Source organism: Eublepharis macularius, chromosome 1 (assembly GCF_028583425.1).
Source record: "Eublepharis macularius isolate TG4126 chromosome 1, MPM_Emac_v1.0, whole genome shotgun sequence".
Classification (NCBI taxonomy): Eukaryota; Metazoa; Chordata; class Lepidosauria; order Squamata; family Eublepharidae; genus Eublepharis; species Eublepharis macularius.
Window position 1 is genome coordinate 234,751,931 of NC_072790.1, and position 18,839 is coordinate 234,770,769.

Consider the following 18,839-nt stretch of genomic DNA (forward strand, 5'->3'; position numbering starts at 1 on the left):
GATGACCTTGGGACGGGTCACTCTCTCTTAGCCTAAACTACTTCGCAGGTTGTTGTGAGGATAAAATGGAGGAGGGTTCAAATACCTAAATAAGAAAAAACAGTGGCAACTGCAGCTGTGAGTGTAGTGGCTGCTACTGGCAAGGTATCTTAATTTTTCACCTCAGCCCATAAATCAGTAGCAGGTATTGCAGAAGTCCTCTCTTTCCTAAAGTTGCTGCAAGTCTAAGTCTATAACATTGAGCTAGACAGTCCAATGAGCTAGTCTGAGGCCATTTTGTGTGTGTACGGGACTACCTGGGAGAAGTGCTATGCCTCAGTGGCACAGCTTTGCATGCAGAAGATCGTGAGTTCAATCCCTGGCTTCTGCACATGCTGCGAAAGACCTTGCTGCTGTTAGAGTAGATGCACTCAGCTCAGGTAGACAGACAAATGAACTAACAGTATAAGGAAATCACTAGGTAGCCTTAAGCAAGCTGGAACGGAAACAAAAAAAAAAAAGAGGAGGCAGATCTTTAAAGACACACAAAAAAAGACAAGTACAAGAGTACTTTAATTGTATTCATTAGATTGTGAGTGGGTTTTTTGCCAGCAGCATTGTAATGTCATGGGTGTTCACATGAAATGGATTTTTAAAAATATTTTATATTTGATCAATGACTGCCAAGTGTATGGCCATTATATTGTTCCTTCCTCCTCGGATGTTCAGATGTGCGCACGGGTGTTGCACCAATATAGATAAAAGCACATGACAATAATCAATACTAAGCAATATTAGGCCATGTACTTGTATTCTAGATGAACTTTCAAACTTTGCATGAACTGTCTGTGTGTTTTTTTCTAAGTGTTACGTAATTCTAACAGGTGTGCTTTAATCTTTTGACAGTTAATTAAAATAGAGGACTCTATCGAGATTAATGTTCCTCTATCAGAGAGTCAACCAATAGTGATCTCTCAACTTAACTTTTTCTGACATTTCTCAGAGATTTATAGTTTTGTTTTGCAAGTTTGAGTATAACGTCATTTTTTTTTTACTAATTGGAAGGTTATACAATAGAAACTACGAATATTCAATGAAGCATCAGACCAATTATCATTTGTTTGTGCTATCACGTGAAAAGCTCTTAGATATTTGCATATGATGATTTATAAAAACGCAAATTCAGATAGAATGTCAGAGCTCTGATGGAAGAAATCTCTTGAGAGAATTTAGGTAAGAATTTATCTTTACCTATGCATTTCATAGAAACTTTGATCATGTTAAACTTAGAATTTATTAGGAAATGTTAGAAAAGTTATTTCTTACTGCCTTTCTGTGTTCTGTTTTTATAGGATTTATATTAATAACCATTTATATTTTGATTACTTGCTTCATTAAAAAACTAGGGTGTATTTTCAATAAAGTGAAATAAACTCTAGACAGGCGTCTGTGTGTTTGATAAAGAGTTGCAAAGTAATACTGAACCCTATAGAAAATAAATCTACTGATAAACAGGTGGTTCAAAGAACTTAGCTGTTTGACAGGTCTGAAAACTAATTGCTGAAAGCTTTCCAAGAGAAAAGATACATCTTTCTTTTGGTTAAGTGGAAGTTTAGTTTCAGACACGGGCAAAAGCTCGTTACATGGGCGGATGGGACTAAGGGCAGACTGAGTATCCTGCTAGTTGACTGGCCACTCCGGTAAGCCCCCCCTCTGAGTTGGCAGAGGTGCTCTTGGATGTGGAGCCGGAGACACCTAGACTTCAACATCCATGCTGGATGCTCCACATCGAGGCTGGTCCAGGACTTCACAGCTTTCTTGGCAGCCCTAGGCTTCTCTCAAATAGTGAGAGCCCCACACAGGAAAAAGGCCACACCCTGGACTGAATCTTTTGCTCTGAGCTTTTCAGGGAAGGTCTTCTTTTGCAACAGGAGGTTCAGCCTGAAGCACGGACTGACTGCTGAAGTCAAGGCTGAATATGGCCCAGCTAATATGGTCTACCCATGAAGGCTCATGGATCCTTTTGGATTCCAAAATGCTTTGGGGGGATTTTAGAATTACAAACCCAGGTTCTGTTGAGGCTGCAGTGGAAGCTTGGGATGTGAAGCTCCTTGAAGCTAGTGACAAGATCTCTCCTCGCTGACCTCTCTCAGCCTCGCAGCGGAGGCCAACCCCGTGGTTCACCGTAGAGCTGGGTGATCTAAAGAGGGCTGGAAGAAGCCTAGGAAGATGCTGGCGGAAAACTCCTGCTGATAGACCATCTGATAGACCATGCTACAGAGCCCGCTGGAAGACTTGTGAAGCTGCGGTGATAGCAGCAAAGAAACGTTACTTTTCTGCAACCATTTCACCAGCTGGTCCAAGTCCATTCCAACCACTTAAGGTATCTTGACCTCTCTTGACCTGTAAATCGGAACCTTCACTGGCTCAAGAACAGACTATTAACTGTGACACCTTTGCAAAGTTTTTTTGCAGATAAAATAGCTCAAATATGCTCTGGTCTGGAGGCCAGCTCTAATACAGGTGAGGCAGAAGTCATGTTTCATGCACCATCCAGCCCACTTCTGAATCATTTTGACCCAGTTACAGCAATGGATACTGTCAAATTCTAGCCTCTGTGAAAGCCACAACTCATACACTGGATCTTTCTCCATCCTGGCTGCTAAAATCTCGTAAAGATAAAATAAGGGAGCCCTTGGTGTCTGCTATAAATCAGTCACTAATTCAAGGCACCTTCCCTCAGCCTCTCAAAGAGACGGTCATCCACCCACTACTTAAAAAACCACCCTTAGTCAAAAGTGATGCAGCCAATTATTTCCTAGTCTCTAATTTGCTCTTTCTGGGTAAAGTGGTTGAAAAAGCAGTAGCTGAGCAACTCCAGGCCATCTTGGACAACTCTGGTGCTTTGGACCCTTTTCAGTCTGGTTTTAGCCCAGGCTGTGGGACAGAGATGGCTTTGGTGACTCTAGTTGATGACCTCCACCTGAATGCAGACAAAGGCCAGGCTTCATTGTTGCTCCTCCCAGATCTATCTGCAGCTTTCAGTACAGTAGACCATGCCATTATGGAGGCAGAAGTAAGTAGCAGGGGGTGTGTCTTGGACTGCTTCAAATCTTTCCTCATGGAATGGACTCAAAGGGCTGCTACTGGAGACCAGCTATCCTAAGTGAGGGAATTATCTTGTGGGGTTCCACAAGGCACTATCTTACCCCCATGTTATTCAACCTCTATGTAAAGCCTTTATGAGAATTTATTTGTAGCTACGGAACTGGATGCCATCTATATGAAGATGACTATCAGCTCTGTATCTCACTATCCAAATATCCTGGTGATGCAGTAGAGGTTCTGAGTCGCTGCTTGACAGCTATTGTCAAATGGCTGAAAGCAGACAAACCGAACCTAGACAAGATGGAAGTGATTCCGGTTGGAAATGCAGAGATCTTGAAGGAGATCGTGAGTCTGTCCTTTGGTGGGGCTCCGTTGACCACGGCTGACTTGCTTAAAAGCCTAAGGGTTATACTACATCCAGAGCTACTGCTAAAGAAGCAAGTAAATGCAGCTGCAAAGAAGGCCTTCTCCGAACTCAGACTAGCCTGGAAGACGGCCCCTTATCTTGACACGGCTGATCTGGCCACCCGTATTCATGGCACAACAACACAGAGATTAGACTACTGTAATGCGTTCTACATAGGTCCCCTCCTCAAACTTGACTCTGAGACTCCAGCCGGTGCAGAACATTGAATTAGTATGCTGCTGGTTCAAATCCCACAACCACCATGAGCTCAGCAGATGGGTAAGCCACTCCTCTCAGCCGTAGCTCCCATCTATATTGTGGGAATAATAACAACACTTTGTTCACCACTGTAAGTGGGGCACAAATCTGTCTAGATGCGCGATATGTAAGCACTGTTGTTGTTGTGTTGTTGTTGTATTTTGCTCAGTGAATGTCCTAGCTATTGATTATATTGTGTTCACTTGCACTGTGTAATCCACCTTGGGTCTTGGTGAGAAAGGCAGACTACAAACACATAAATAATAACATTGTATTATTATACAATGTTCATGTTTGAACACTTATTCATAGCAAGGGTTAAGGTATTTCTTTATCTGGATTTCCATAATAACATCCATTTTTCATACTTGTTCATCTGAAATGTGGTGCTGGAGGAGAGTTTTACAGAAACTATAGACTGCCAAAAAGACAAGTAAGTGGGTGCTATATCAAATCAATCCTGAATTCTTCCTAGAAGCTAAAATGACAAAACTGAGGCTATTGTACTGGTCACATCGTGAGACTCACTGGAAAAGTCAATAATGCCAGGAAAAGTTGAAGGCAGAAGGAAAAAGGGAAGACCCAACTGGAGACAGGCTTGACTCATAAAGAAACCTGATCTGAGCAAGTTTGTTAATGACAGGGCTTTTGCAGGACTTTCAATCACGGGGCTCTGTAAATCGGAAGCAACTTGGCAGCACAAAGCACACCCATAGAATCTTGTACTTGTCTTCCTTGAAACCACCGGTTTCCAAGCCCCCAGCCCCAATAATATACGGATGACAATAGTATCTAGCTGATTTACAGGACTGCAGTTAGAATTGCTGGGATTAACGTATTTGGAGTGCTTTCAAAATTCAAAAGCAACTAGGGTAATTATTTGGGTGCAGAATCTGCAAGCCTAAGATTCTCCATTCTTCAATTTATATTTTAAATTTTTAATTTGTTTAATTGGGTCAATTATCTAAATGCTGAGGTCCTCCGGATTAGTAACAGTAATAGTGGGTCATATCCTATTCAACTTTTCTGTTGGCAAAAGCAGGAGGACGGCCTGGGAAAAAGAACTCCATATGGAGAAAAACCACATGGGATGGGAGCTGCAACGAAGAAGGGAATTGGGCAAGACAGCAGAAAAGCTGTTAGAATGCATACAGCCCCGTAACAATGTATATATGCTTATATACGTTTATGTTCAAATGCTTTTTTTCTTTTGGAAAAGGCAAGTGACTAGCCCTTGTATCTGCAGAAGACGCAGCATCACCTGACATTTAAAGGCTATTTTTCTATACTTTGCACTGATGCTGGTCTCTCCATCTTGGTCTCTCCTGATACTCCCTACTAGAGATGGGCACAAAACGGAACATGAACCAAAAAGAACCACAAACCGACCCGATTTGTGGTTCTCGAACCAGTGGTTCGTGGAAGCTCCTTCCGAACTGGTATGCTGGTTCATTTGGTTGGTTCATTTAAAAAAAGCAATGCCACTTTCCGTGCCACTTAGCAACGGCATGGAAAGGGCATTTAAACCCACAGATCAGCTGCGGGGGGGAAATGACCATTTAAACCACAGGTGGGGCTTGGCTGGCCAGCTGGGATCTCCCCGACAAGCAGCTGATCTGTGGGTTTACATGCCCCTTACCATGCCGCTGCTAAGGGCATTTAAACCCCATGTACGAACCACGAACTGGTTCACGACCTTGCCCCAGTTCGGGGAAGTTTGTGGTTCGTGAAAACGCATGAACCAGGAACCACACAGTTCGTTTTTTTTCGCGGTTTGTGCCCACCCCTACTCCCTACTCAATCAACCCAGTTTCTCTTTGACTCACCCCCTCTATCATCTTACTCTAACGCCCACCAAAAACCAAGACCATCAGATCTCTAAGAAAAAAATGTGAAATGCGTTCTGTAACTTTCATCCCTGAGAGGATGCAGAATCAGGTTGCCCTGCTGTTTCGGCCATCAGCCTACCATGTGCTGGACAAACAGGTTCTCTCATATCCCCTTTAGCGAAATGCAATTGCCTGCTTTAGTGAAGCACCCCCTCCCCCCGCAAACATTTTTTGGGACTCCTCTCACCTCTTTCCCCGTCAGGACATGCCGTGCCAACTTGACCTTGGCGAAGTTACCCTTGCCAATGGTTTTCAACAAGCGGTAGTTCCCAATGTGCGGTTGCTCGTCTGCGGAGGTGGCCGTGGTGCGGCCTCGCAGCATGTTGGACTTTGTGCTTGGCTTGGACTCCGGATGTCCTAAGGCCGGCTGAGGAGACATTTGGAGAGAGAAAAAACAGATCATGAGTATGGTTCTGAGAATCCGAGGACGTTCTGAGAAATGGCAATGCCCTTGTGGCCAGTTTAGCAGTTATTACCAGGAACAAGACAAGCACAGGATTGTAAGTGTTGGCTTTCAGATATTCTAACTCCCATGCGATAAGGCTACAAAAGTTTCTAGTCCACAAACATTTTCCAAGCCCGCTTGATCACAGAGATGTACCTTTGCTCTGCCTGCGCTATGTGGCACAGTTTGGATTACTCCAAAAAAGGCTTTAGATTTTTAAAACCCACAAGATACAAACAAGCTCTGCTGTCTTCTAGGCTACAAAACTCTCCCTCTAACAAAGCTACCTCTAATACCCATAATAGGGTATTCAGCCAAACAGTCTGAATAAGCCACATCCAGTAGTGACATTCAGACCCCAAAATCCAAGCAAGGCCAGGTCCAGAATGGTGGAAGTTCAATGAAGACCACCCCACCTCCACAGAGGCTGCTTACTATGTGAATCTCCCCTGTGTGAATCCCTTTGGGGCTCAGAGCTCAGAAAGACCACATTGCTTCAAAAACAATTTCTGTTTGAGCTAAATCCCCCAAATAAGCTATTAAATAGTCTACCAGGCAGTATTACAAAAGAACATGGTGAACTTTTCAAGTGTATGGTGACAGCTGTGAGAGTACTATATACAGCAAAATGGAAGACAGAATCTTGCCCCGATATGTCTGAGTGGATGGATAAAGTGTCTGAATATGCATGGAAGGCCAAATTAACTTCTTACATGCGTAACAGACCAATATCAGAATTCCAGAAAAAATGGAAAGATTTCTTTGATTACAAAGCTCAAAGTTAAGAAAAACTGAGAATAGCTAATATGGAAATAGACTAATTATAAAATAGAGACCTTAACAATGTTGACTGTAAAATGTGAAATAGATGACTGATTAAAGATTATTGATATGAAATTTTAGGTATAAATAATTAAGGAGAGGGAGAGAAACATTCCATAATTAAGCTGTATTATCACATATTCTGAATATACTTTTCTGTTGTACTTCAAATTTAGAATTCTGTATTTTGTATAAGTTTCTATGCACTTTCTATTGCTATCTGTATTTTTCTTTTTAAATAAAATTCTAATAAAAAAAACAAAAACAAATTCCCCTTCCAATGTGGTGAAGAAACCATAAAAGCTGGAAGACACAGAATCTTAGCCACAGACTTTGTGGATGTTGGGGTGGGGTGGGGGGAGCATAACAAGCTCAGGAACTTAACTGATGCTCCATATAAGTTGTTATTTATATCTGCAACCAGCCCAACATCCTCTACGGAAATGCCACCACCTGCTTTATCTTGCTCATCGCAGACACCCAGAGATTATGAGACCCATTCCACAGATGGGAAAAAGGAACAATTTGGCTCAAGGCTATTCAGCCCTGGCTGAGAGTTGGGAGGATCTGAGTCATGGTTCTCATTACTTTTATGTAGCATTTATTTATTTAAATTTATATTCCGCTCTCCCTGCAAGTAGGCTGAGAGTGGATTCCAGTAATATAATAAATATAATAAAAACATGGTATCATAAAATTAAAACATCAATCAGTAAAACAATAGTTTAAAACAGCCACACACATATTGCACAATCCAGACACTAACAAATCCATGGGGCAGGGTGGCCAGCTACCAGATGAATACAAAATCTGGGAGGACATATCCCACCCACCCACCCCCAGTGGCAGGAGGCTGGTTTGGTGGCCCGCCCGTCTCAACCATCGTATGCCTGACAGAACACCTCTGTCTTGCAGGCCCAGTAGAAAGAGAACAAATCCGAGTAGCCACAGACAAGAGAGTTCCACCAGGTTGATGGCAGGGCCTAAAAAGCCCTGGCCCTGACTGAGGCAAGGCAAACCTCCTTAGGGGCAGGGACCACCAGTAGATGTTTGTCGTCCGAACAGAGCAGCCTCTGGGGAACATATGATGAGAGGCAGTCCCGCAGGTAAGCTGGTCCAATCTGCTCAGGACTTAAGACCAAAACCGTGAATCTGATCTGGAATTCCATTGGGAGCCAGTGCAGCTGGCACAAAACCAGTGTTATATGTGACCAGAGTCCCGATCAAGATACGTGTTGCTGCCATCTGGACCAGTTGTAACGTCCAAAGCAGGCTCAAGAGCAGCCCAGCATAGAGCTAGTTGCAACAGTCCAAACTGGAGGTGACCGCTATGTGGATCACCACAGCTAGGTTGTGGGCTGAGAGGTAGGGAACAAGTTGCCCGATCTGGCGAAGAGAAATCTGGCAACTGCCGCGGCCTGTGCCTCCATTGACAAGGAAGTATTCAGGACCACGCCCAAACTCCTCACAATGGCACAGTACTTTATGAAGTACTTTACACAGACTAAAAGAAACAAGGGAGATAATCTCTGCCCCAGGGAGCTGATAGTAGGTGCTGTAGCACAGTGGCTGCAAATCAGCACTCTACTGGTTTGAATCCCACTATTGCCATGAGCCCAGTAGGTGGCCTTGGGTCAGCCACTCCTCTCAGCCCCAGCTCCCCAGCTGCATTGTGGGGATAACAACACTAACTTGTTCACTGCTCTGAAGTTTCCTTTCCCCTAACCTCTATTAAGCCCTGGACTGTTAAGTTCTAGACCTCGACTCGTGATAGCGACTAGAACCATGCTTGATTAAATGAGAAATGTTAACTAGAAAATTACGTTCTGATGGCAGCAAGTTCAAGCAGGTGATTACTCTATCATCGTGCAGCTGAAACTGCCAGTGCTGTTAGACCTGTCATCTTCTTTCCTTGATTCCCACATGCCAGGTGCTGTTTGGGTTGCACCAAGTGCTTTGCTTGCACTCTTCTAAACTGGAGGGCATAGCGCGCTGTTTGCACCCCCTTACAACAGGAAGTAGTGATTTAAGAGTGTCTGGAGGTGCTTGCCAGTCTCCAACGTCATAGAGGGCTACATCGTACCCGTTGGTGTGTGGTGTCCCTCAAGGGGCAATACTCTCCCCTCTGCTATTTAGCATATATATGCGCCCCCTCGCCCAGCTGGTACGGAGTTTTGGACTTGGGTGCCATCAATATGCAGATGACACCCAATTGTATCTGACGATGGACGGCTGGCCCAACTCTGCCCCAGATGTCCTCGAACGTGCCTCCGGAGCTGTGACTGGCTGGTTGAAGCAGAGTCGGCTGAGACTGAATGCCTCGAAGATGAAGGTCCTGCATGTGGGTCTAGGGTCCATGGGTGTGGGACTCCGGCTCCCCGCTCTCGATGGAGCACCACTTATGCCGGTGTCGAGAGGAGCTTGGGGGTGGTCCTGGATGCTTCCTTGTCTATGGAGGCACAGGTCGCAGCGGTTGTTCGATCCTCATTTTTCTACCTAAGACAGGCTCGACAACTTGTCCCTTACTTATCGACCCATGACCTTACAACAGTGACCCAGGCAACGGTCACCTCCAGATTAGACTACTGCAACTCGCTCTACGCAGGGCTTCCCTTGGGCTTGATCCGGAAACTGCAGCTGGTTCAGAATGCAGCTGTACGAGTGGTTGCCAGAGCACCAATCATGGCTCATATAACACCTATCCTCTGTCAGCTGCACTGGTTACCGGTTGAGTACCAGGTCCGGTTCAATGTTTTGGTGCTGACCTGTAAAGCCCTATGCGGACTGGGCCCAGCATACCTTCGGGACCGCCTCTCCCCATATATATGGAGGTCACTTTGATCAGCCACAAAGTACTTGCTGATGGTCCCTGGCCCCAGGGAGGTCCGCCTGGCCTCTACCAGAGCCAGGGCCTTTTCGGTCCTGGCTCCGACCTGGTGGAACTCTCTGTCTGAAGAAACTAGGGCCCGGCAAGATTTGTTATCTTTCCACCAGGCCTGCAAGATGGAGATGTTCCACCGGGCATTTGGTGGGGGCTAGGCTGTTCTCTCGCTGGCCATACCACTGAAGACCTTCCACCACCCATGCAGGAAAATGCTGTATTTTAATATTTTATACCCGCCAATTTTAATTGTTTATGATATAATGTTTTAATGTTTTTATAATGTTTTTATTGTTTTAAACTGTTGTTAAACCGCCCTGAGCCTGTCTGACGGGGAGGGCTGTCTAGAAATGTGATAAAATAAATAAAATAAATAAAATAAATACATTGTAGTGCATTCCTGACTTTTCAGAGCCGTTAATTTTTATTTTTTATTTTTTTTTAGTGGTCAGGCTGGGATGGAGGGAGATTGTAGTCTCAAATAAAAAACCTGAGATCAGGCGGAACCTCCCCTCCGCTCTCCTCCAGGGCCCATTTTCATTCCCTATTAAATAAATCCCACCTGAACAAGCTTTGGGTGCCAAATTTCTTCAGTCCATCCTAGGTTCCGAGCTCTGTACAGTGAGCCTACGGATGGATGCATATATAAAGCCTTCCGCTCTGGATCTGTGCCCTACACTTGGCTGGCTCTTCAAGGACGCTGTGGGCTCGTTGCTCTCCCGGCCCACCACAACAGCTGAGCCACTGTTCCAAAAGGCACCCAGGAGGAGCAGAATCAAAACGCTGCATTGCTCATCTATAATTTACACCCAGGCAGGGGATGAAAGGATGAAAAGGAACACTTAAGCACTGAGGAAAGATGAAACCATCAAATTTTTTACTCCGGAGGGCATCTGGGGAGGGGGCTTCTTTTGGCTGCTGTTTCAAATAAGCATTTGTTACTCAAGAGATGTGTGTGTGTGTGTGGGGGGGTAGGTATTCAGATGTGGCTTGCCACTGCAGACTAATCATTCCACAGGGGATCTCAAAGGATCACAGGCTAAACAGGATTCTGCCATTTCATTTCTTTTCAACGCTACAATGGACCAACAACTCTGGACACTGGAACAACGCAAAGGGAAGTACGTGGAATGCTGTGCCAGTCCGCCCACCCCAATGGTAGACCTTGTCCTGTAGGCATTTGGCAAACTCATAATCTCCCGTGGCGTCTCAAAAAACTAATATATGGTGGCATAAATATTCCTAGGCTAGAGATTCATTCAGATAGGCCTGGGAAAATGAGCTCTGGCTTACAAAGGCTTACACTGCTATCTGTCTGATAGTCTTTAAGGTGCCACAAGACTGCTTAAAAAAAAAATTACATATCATTTATTTATTTATTTCAAACATTGGTGTGCCACCTTTCCACCCAGCTTAAGGTCCCCAAGGCAGCAAACAATCAAAACATTAACATACAAAGATGTATAAAATATTTAAACCAATTAAAACATATCAACGCAAACACAGAGACACACAAAGGCAGGAGGAGGACCAATGAGAGTTAACGAGGGAATGCCAAACAAAAGTCTTCACCTGCTGGTGGAAGGCAATGACAGGGGGACACGGCTGAATCGCCCTGGGAAAGGAGTTCGATAGATTTGACATCACAACCAAGGAAGTCCTTTCTCTGACTGCGTGGCCCAGATGACAGGGGCACGTACAGTAGGGGCTCCAAAGATGAGCAGAGTGGTCAGGCAGCTTCATATGGGAGTAGGTATCCTTGAAGGAATGCTGGCCCCAAGCCATAAGGGGCTTTAAAGGTCAATGCAGCACCCGGAATTGAGGCCACAAGAAAATCAGGAGCCATTGTAGATAAACAAGACTGGAGTGATATGTTTCCTAGGACCCACTCCTGTCACTATTCTGGCTTCAGCTTTCTGTACTAACTGTAGCTTCTGGACACTCTTCAAGGGCAGCCTCACATTCAGAGCACAGCAGTAGTCCAACCTATATGGTACTGGTGTGTACATCACGGTGTCGAGTTCTTCTTTTGCCTAGGAAGGGCCACAGCTGGCTCACCGGCCAAAGCTGATCAAAGGCATTCCTGACCACTGCTGCCACTTGTTTATTCAATAGGATCCCTGGATCCAGTAGCACTCTCAAGCTATGAGCCTGTTCCTTTAGAAGGAGTGCAACCCTACCCAGAACAGGAGGCATCCCAATTCTTGTGTTAAATCTTTCCCCCACCAGTAGCATCTCCATTCTGTTGGGATTAAGTTTCAGCTTGCTAGCCCTCATCCCTCCTAAAACTGCCACCAGGCACCACTTCAAGGTTTCCACAACCTCCCTGGGGTTTGCTGGAAGCACGAGATACAGCTGAGTATACGGGCGGCAACTCCACCCAAACCTCTGGATGACCTCTACCAGCAGCTTCATGCAGATGTGAAAAAACATGGGGGACAAGATGGAACCTTGCAAGCCCCTGTAGGCCAGGGCCAAGCAGCAGTCCCCCATCAACACCCTAACCAGGCTATCCCTCTTAAACGTGGACTTTCTGAACTTCTAGAGAAAAGGAGTATATGAAACAAACCTATGCAATTGTTTTTAAAACTGAGCTCCTCAAAAGCTTATTTATTAAATGTTTTATCTTACCTTCCTGCTCAAAGAATTCATCAGAAGCTCATCTCTGAAATCAGACCAAAGGTCCATCTACTCCAGCACCCAGTTTCCGATAGCTGCCAATCAGATGCCCCTAGAAGGCCTACATCGCCTCAGGACATGGAGGTTCCATTCAGCTGCCGTGGCTGATGGCCACTGGTAGACCTCTCCTCCTCCATCCATTCATGGCGACCATTTAAACATCATTGAAACTGTTGGCCACCCTTCCGTCTTGACGTACACAAACCCATACTTTAATTATCCATTTGTCTGAAATATAAGTGCAGCTGGGAAGGTTATTCCACAAGCAGGGTGCCACCACAGAGAAAGTCCTGACCCTGTCATCCTATGCCTAACCTTGAAAGGCAGGAGCACTTGAACTAAGACCTTTGAAGATGATCTCTGAGAACAGGCAGGTTCATATGAGAGAAGGAGATCCTTCACGAGTTCCTGACTGAAGAACTTCAGTAATGGCCAACAAGATGTCCTGGAAGACAGTTTGCTCACCTGTACTGATCTCTGCCTGAATTGCTGCTATATGCCAATAAAGGCTAACTTGAACTTGAACAGGCAGCTTACAGAGAATGCTGGGCTCAAGGAAGGGGCCACGGCTCATTAGCAGAGCGCCAGTTTTGCATGCAGGGCCCCGGTTTAGTCCCTGGCACCGTCAGTTAAAGGATGCTGAGAAGCAGGATTGGGAAAGACTTCTCTCTGCCTGAGACCCTGGAGGTACGTATTGGGGTTGCCCTTTCGGCAGGTGCGGCCCAAGAGGCCAGGCCAGCATCCTGCATGAACTGACCAAACGCTCTAGAACAGGGCTGGGATCCTATCCTATGAAGCGAGTGGAGCAGCGCTGTGTAAATAGCAACTTTCCCATAACCCTCTCCTCCAAATGCTTCTGAAGGTCAGTGGACCCCCAGGTGGTCAAAGGGAGGGGGAAGCTTAAAGAACAGGTATGAGCAAAAAAATCAGACCCCTCCCCTCTTCTGGGAGATTAAGACCCAGCAAGCCTATGTCCCAGAACCCCTCTGCAGCGCTGCAGTGGTTCATAGCAGATGAGCAGGAGGCAGAAAGAGATCCCCCTGAGAGTGGAGTGCCTGAAACGTCACTTCTGCCATCAGCCAACTCGTGCAAAGCTCTGGGCTGAGTTATCTTTCTGGTTAACTGAAAGAATGCATTGGGGCTGGCTGCAAAAATGAAGTGCCAATAAACTCTCCACAATACAGAGATTTCCTGGTGAAAGGATTACCAGAACAAACTGCAGACTCCCATGCCCTGGACGGCGTAACCTCTGCAGCTGCAAGGCTCAGGTTCCACTCCAGGAAGTTCAGCTTCCGAGAATCTAAAACCCACCTGCTTTAGATAGGCAACAGACACCTGGAAACACAACAGGACGCTATAATCCTGTAGGAGTTGTGCGTGCAACTCTTTCCCTCGCACAACCCTTTCCTGACCCACTCAAACGGGCAAACAAACAAAACTTGAATCCGCACAGAGCTAAGCCTGATGAAACACACCCTAAGCTCTGCCAGTGTGAAAAAGGTGCACTGAATACCTGGACCTCTCAAAGGATTGCTCTGAATCATTTTACTGCCACAAATGCCACACACTCCCTCTACAGCCACCGCTGCCAAGTTCTCCCAAGTCACCAATAATGGCGCCATAACTGGCGTTAGTCTTTAAAGTCCTAAAGAGCATGGGCCCTCGCACGATCCAAGGATGGGCTGCTGCTCTCCATCAACCTCTTCAGTGTTCGGGGGCAGGGGGGAGCCAGCATGGTGTAGTAGTAAGAGTGTTGGACTAGGATCTGGGAAACCAAGGTTTGAATCAAATTCCCACTCTGCCATGGAAGCTCGCTGGGTGATCTTGGGCCAGTCACACACGCTCAGCGTAACCTACCTCACCGGGTTGTTGTGAGGATAAAACGAAAGACAGGAGAAGGATGTAAGCTGCTTTAGGTCCCCGCCGGGGAGAAAGGCAGGGTATAAATCAAGTTAAAAATGGGGGGAAAAAACCTCTTTCAAACAGGCTGAATAGGGGGAAATGGCTCACCCGGAAGTATCTTCTTATAGCCCCACTTCCCTCCTTCACTGGGGTGGAGGTGATTTAACAGGCACACTTGTCAACGCTACAGATTTTCTACGCAGCCTCTCCTCTGAGAGCTCTGGAATGTCGTAGATGGTTGCACTTTCTAAGAGGAGATCATTTAAGTCATTAGTGACACCCTTGCTAAGGAAATTAACAGCTCCCAAGCTGTGTATTACCCGGGCTCCATAGGCCATGTCTGAGTTAACCAGAAGCTCCGCTCGCAGCTCACGCGTATCTTGGCTGCTTCTTTCTGTTGCAAATTTCCAGCAAGAGAATCTTCATCTTAGTTCTGTCTGCAATCTCAAAGTCACAACGCGGTACAAGGAGGAGTGTAAAAAGTGCTCTTAACAGGGTAGACCTCCATGCAAATCCACTATAAACCTCCTCCAGGCCACTGGAGTCAGGCATTTCAATCGCCAAGTCCATCTCAGGCCTTGCTACCTTTCTTCGATTTTCGATAAAAGGCAGGGCATGATCCAGTTCTTTTCCCCAAGAAGCATACCCCACAAACATTTCATAAAGGCTCAGTCCCCTGAACGCTACTTGGATCAGACCATATTTTCTCCCTTTGGCTTGTAGCCAAAAAGCTTGAGAGGGCGCTTCAGGCTTCAGTGTCGGGGAGGGGGGGGGTGGCAGTAAGAAGTGAAGGGCCAAACTGAAGGGATCTTATTATTTACAATTTCGCTGAAAGAGAACCTGCTTTCTGGCATCTTTAATCTTGGGAGGAGCAGTGGGTTTTCCATTTTTGGTCAGAAAGATTTTGCCAAGTGGGATCACTACATTTGGCCGACTGCTTCTTTCCTGTGATGAAAAGGGAAGTGAAAGGGGAGCGTGGGAAGGAGAGGCCATCTCCCACTCTCTCCCTGGGCACAATTCCAGGACAGGACAGGGTGTCATTGACGTGGGTCCCTGCTGACCCAGAGTCACCAAGAAACCCCAAATATACCCCCCACCACCACCACAAAAACCACGCCTTGAAACAGATTTAGAGTCCCCTAGGCAATCCAGACACCAAGTACTTGAAGGCAAGAGACTTACTACTCTCATCGTCACAGGCACGGCGTGTACGTATCTATTTCCTCCGCTCATTAAATGCCGCCTTCTCTGCCACCTCACACAACAGACCCTCTGTTTGCAAGAATGCCTTCCGCTCCAGAGTGCCTGCTGCCCACGAAGAGATGACCTGTATCTCAATCAATCCATCACTGCTTCGAGGAAGAAAAGAGAAAAAAGCCAGATCCTACTGCCGGGCAGTGCCACTTCTTTAAAAAGACCAAACCCGTCCCGGGGGGGGGGGGACTGCAGGCTGTGAAGGGCCAGGTGTGGCAAAATCCAAAGCTCCTGAGATTAAATCTGAGCGCAGAAGCACTTCACGGACAGGGAAGGATCATGGCTTCACTGGGAGGAGGGAAGCCAGCACGCACCCCTTCATTTGTTGACCCAAAGTGAAACCTTCCCGAAGGAGCAAAGTACAGCAACAGCCCGGAGGAAGTGCAGAGCTTCCTCATCCAACCGGTGCCCAGTCTCCACCTCCGATACCTGAGCAAGGCAGCACCTTTCGCAATTTCCCCAGAGAGCGCCTGGGCTGTTTGGCAGGTCCTTGGAGCCTGTTCTCAAGTTCGGGGAGGGGCGTACGTGCATGGAAGAGAGGGAGAGTCCTCCCTCTAAAAAAAGGACTGCTGAACTTTTCCAAGTAAAGTAGAGGAAGGGGCTACTTTACATTATCTTCCAGCATCTACTAAAAAAGGAAGTCTTGGTTCCTAGAGGCCTCCTTCCACCCCCAGACAGGAGACAGGAGGAAACCTGCCTTGCGTTCAGTGGGAGGAGAGTGAGTGAGGGCGACGTCATCTTCTCCCCGCACAGGAAACTGCCTGCCCCACCCTGGCAAACTGCAGGCAAGGCTTTCGAGAGAGCCGGGGAGGGGAAGAAGAAAATGAAATGACGTTGCACCTTTGACCTGCCATCAGGTGATCGATCAGCTCTGACTGGCAGGGAGTCCCATGGAGCTTGCTAAGGTCATAAAAGCAGGCTTTAAAAGGTTGCCAATTACAAAGAGGGCAAGGGAGGGAAAGCACAGGTGTGACTCCGCAGAGGCAACACGGAACAAGTGGTTTCCGCCGGGCAGGGCTGTGTGCCCTTCTGTGCCAAGGGAACCAAACCCTGCCACCGCTGTGTTAATGCAGCTTCAGCAAATTTGCATGAATCCTGACCATCTGCATAATTGACGTAACGCTGCTCACCTCTGTAAAATTTCACCAGGCATTGCCTACCTGCCTGCAGCCACAGTTTTGCAAGCTTACGGACCAGGAACTTGATTTTTAAAATGGAAGCTGTAGTTGCCAAGAGAATGAATCCTGTGGTTATCACTGTGGAGAGAGCCCTCAAGTCAGAGCTGACTTATGGCAACTCCTGGCAGGGTTTTCATGGCAAGAGACTAACAGAGGGGTTTTGTCATTGCCTGCCTCTGCAACCCTGGTCTTTGCTGGAGGTCTCTCATCCAATTCCTAACCAAGGCCGACCCTGCTTAGCTTCTGAGATCTGACAAGATCAGGCTCACCTGGGCTATTCAGGTCCGGGTATGGTTATTACTGCATTCTGGGGAAAGCTCATGAAAGGGGTTGGTGAGGCATGTTTTCCCCATTCCCCGCCCTTGCAAACACATCCCCTGCTGGGGGCTTGCTACTGCTTCAATGATAAGGGCCTGTTCACATCACAGGCACCTGTTCAGACTTTACATCTTCAGAAATACACACACCACCACCGTCTTGTGCACTGTTGCTAGAAGAGTCATTTCCAGCTTACGTGTGTTTGACATGATGGATAGAGGCTGCAGCTGTTAATGGAGCTCTACTAATGCAAAAGGATATTGCAACCTGAGGCAGGAACTGCAAAGCCAGACAAACTGCAGAAAATCCAGCCTTCAAACTCATCCATCCCATTCTCTCGCCCTCCCCACATACTTTCTACTTCTTCAAACGGCATCCTTAGCCGCCAGCTCTCCAGAAGCAAGCAGCAGAGGGGCTGCAAGCTGCCCCAGTTTACTTCTGCCATTTTTCCCCCTGGAAGGTCTTTAAACTGCGTTCCAAAAGGCCATCCAGGGTTTGGTAATCAGAGCAATGTAAATTTGCGTGGGGATTATTATACTGCACAAAGAAGCTCTCTTCATGAACAGCCTCTTAGGATTTAGGCAGATGACTAAGAGCTGCCGAGAGAATCTGTCGAGGCAACCCTAAACTGAGCTACATCTTTCTGAGCCTACAGAAAGTCAACGGCCTCTGCTTCAGACGGCGTTCTAACTCACTTCCATCGGGTGTGCCACAGCTTATCAAATCTGAGCTAATGAGAGAAGTGAAAGTTAACATAGAGTTCCAAAGAAAGCTATTTCAGGTTGTTAAAGTTAGCAAAACACCCATTTTTATTTATCTTCCACCTTTCTCACTGAGACTCAAGGTAGATATTCCAAGTCAAACCTTGCCTTAAGCTTTTCTATCAATCAGATTCCCCATTGCAGTAACAAAACAACTGTCACCTCCAATGCCAAAACAAGAAGTGAACAGCTCCATATCAATTATGACTTTAGACAATTAACCTTTGCAGCGCATGACCCTTCCACACTGTGATCTTTATTTGGTCCACTTTACTTTGGTAACTTTTATTTATTCATATTTTTTTCTTATTTATACCGCACTTTTCTTCCCCATGGGGACCCAAAGCAGCTTACATCATTCTCCTCTCAACTTCACAACTATCCTGTGAGGTAGATTACTCTAAAAGACAGTGACTAGCCCAAGGTCACCCCGCAAATTTCCATGGGGATTCGAACCTCAGACGATGAGATTCTAGTCCAGCACTCCAACCACTGCACAAGACTGTCTTTCACAGATCTTTCAGCGATTTCTAGTCCTCTATGCTGCAACTGCAATCACCCAGTAAGAAAAGGGTTATGAGCTCCCAAAAAGTGCATAACTATGCTCCGACTCATTATTTAAAAGATTTAAAACCGTTAACATAAAATTCCTCTAGGCAGCCTGCAGGAAAGAGTGACACTCTCACAAACAATAATTAAAAGACACTAATTAAAAAGGTCTTACAGTAAGAGATAAAAGCAGAAGAATTAAAATAAGGCTTCCCCCCCCCCCCCGCCAATAGCTAAACCAAGAGAAATGATCTTAAATACTATTAAAAGCGCAAGAGAACAGCACCGATTTTGCTCGGTCACGGAGATACAGCCAGGATGGTTGTCAGGTAAGCATTCCTAGGGACAGAGTGCCTTTGCTTAGGCACCGCCGCAAAATAGGCTCTTTCTGGTAATCTCATGCCTTGACC

General features: G+C 46.3%; 1 protein-coding gene across 7 annotated transcripts in view; it reads right to left on the reverse strand.

Moving 5' to 3' along the window:
• Positions 1 to 18,839, reverse strand: part of MARK2 (microtubule affinity regulating kinase 2) — a 128,026-nt gene that overhangs the window by 40,177 nt on the left and 69,010 nt on the right. For 5 of the 7 annotated variants that reach the window (XM_054993408.1, XM_054993400.1, XM_054993392.1 and 2 more), the window contains exon 2: positions 5,828 to 6,007. In XM_054993408.1, coding sequence (XP_054849383.1) covers positions 5,828 to 6,007 — 180 coding nt within the window. Of the gene's footprint in view, positions 1 to 5,827; positions 6,008 to 15,551; positions 15,774 to 16,052; positions 16,117 to 18,839 lie in introns of those variants that run through there. The other 2 variants (XM_054993417.1, XM_054993375.1) reach the window with 2 other exon arrangements.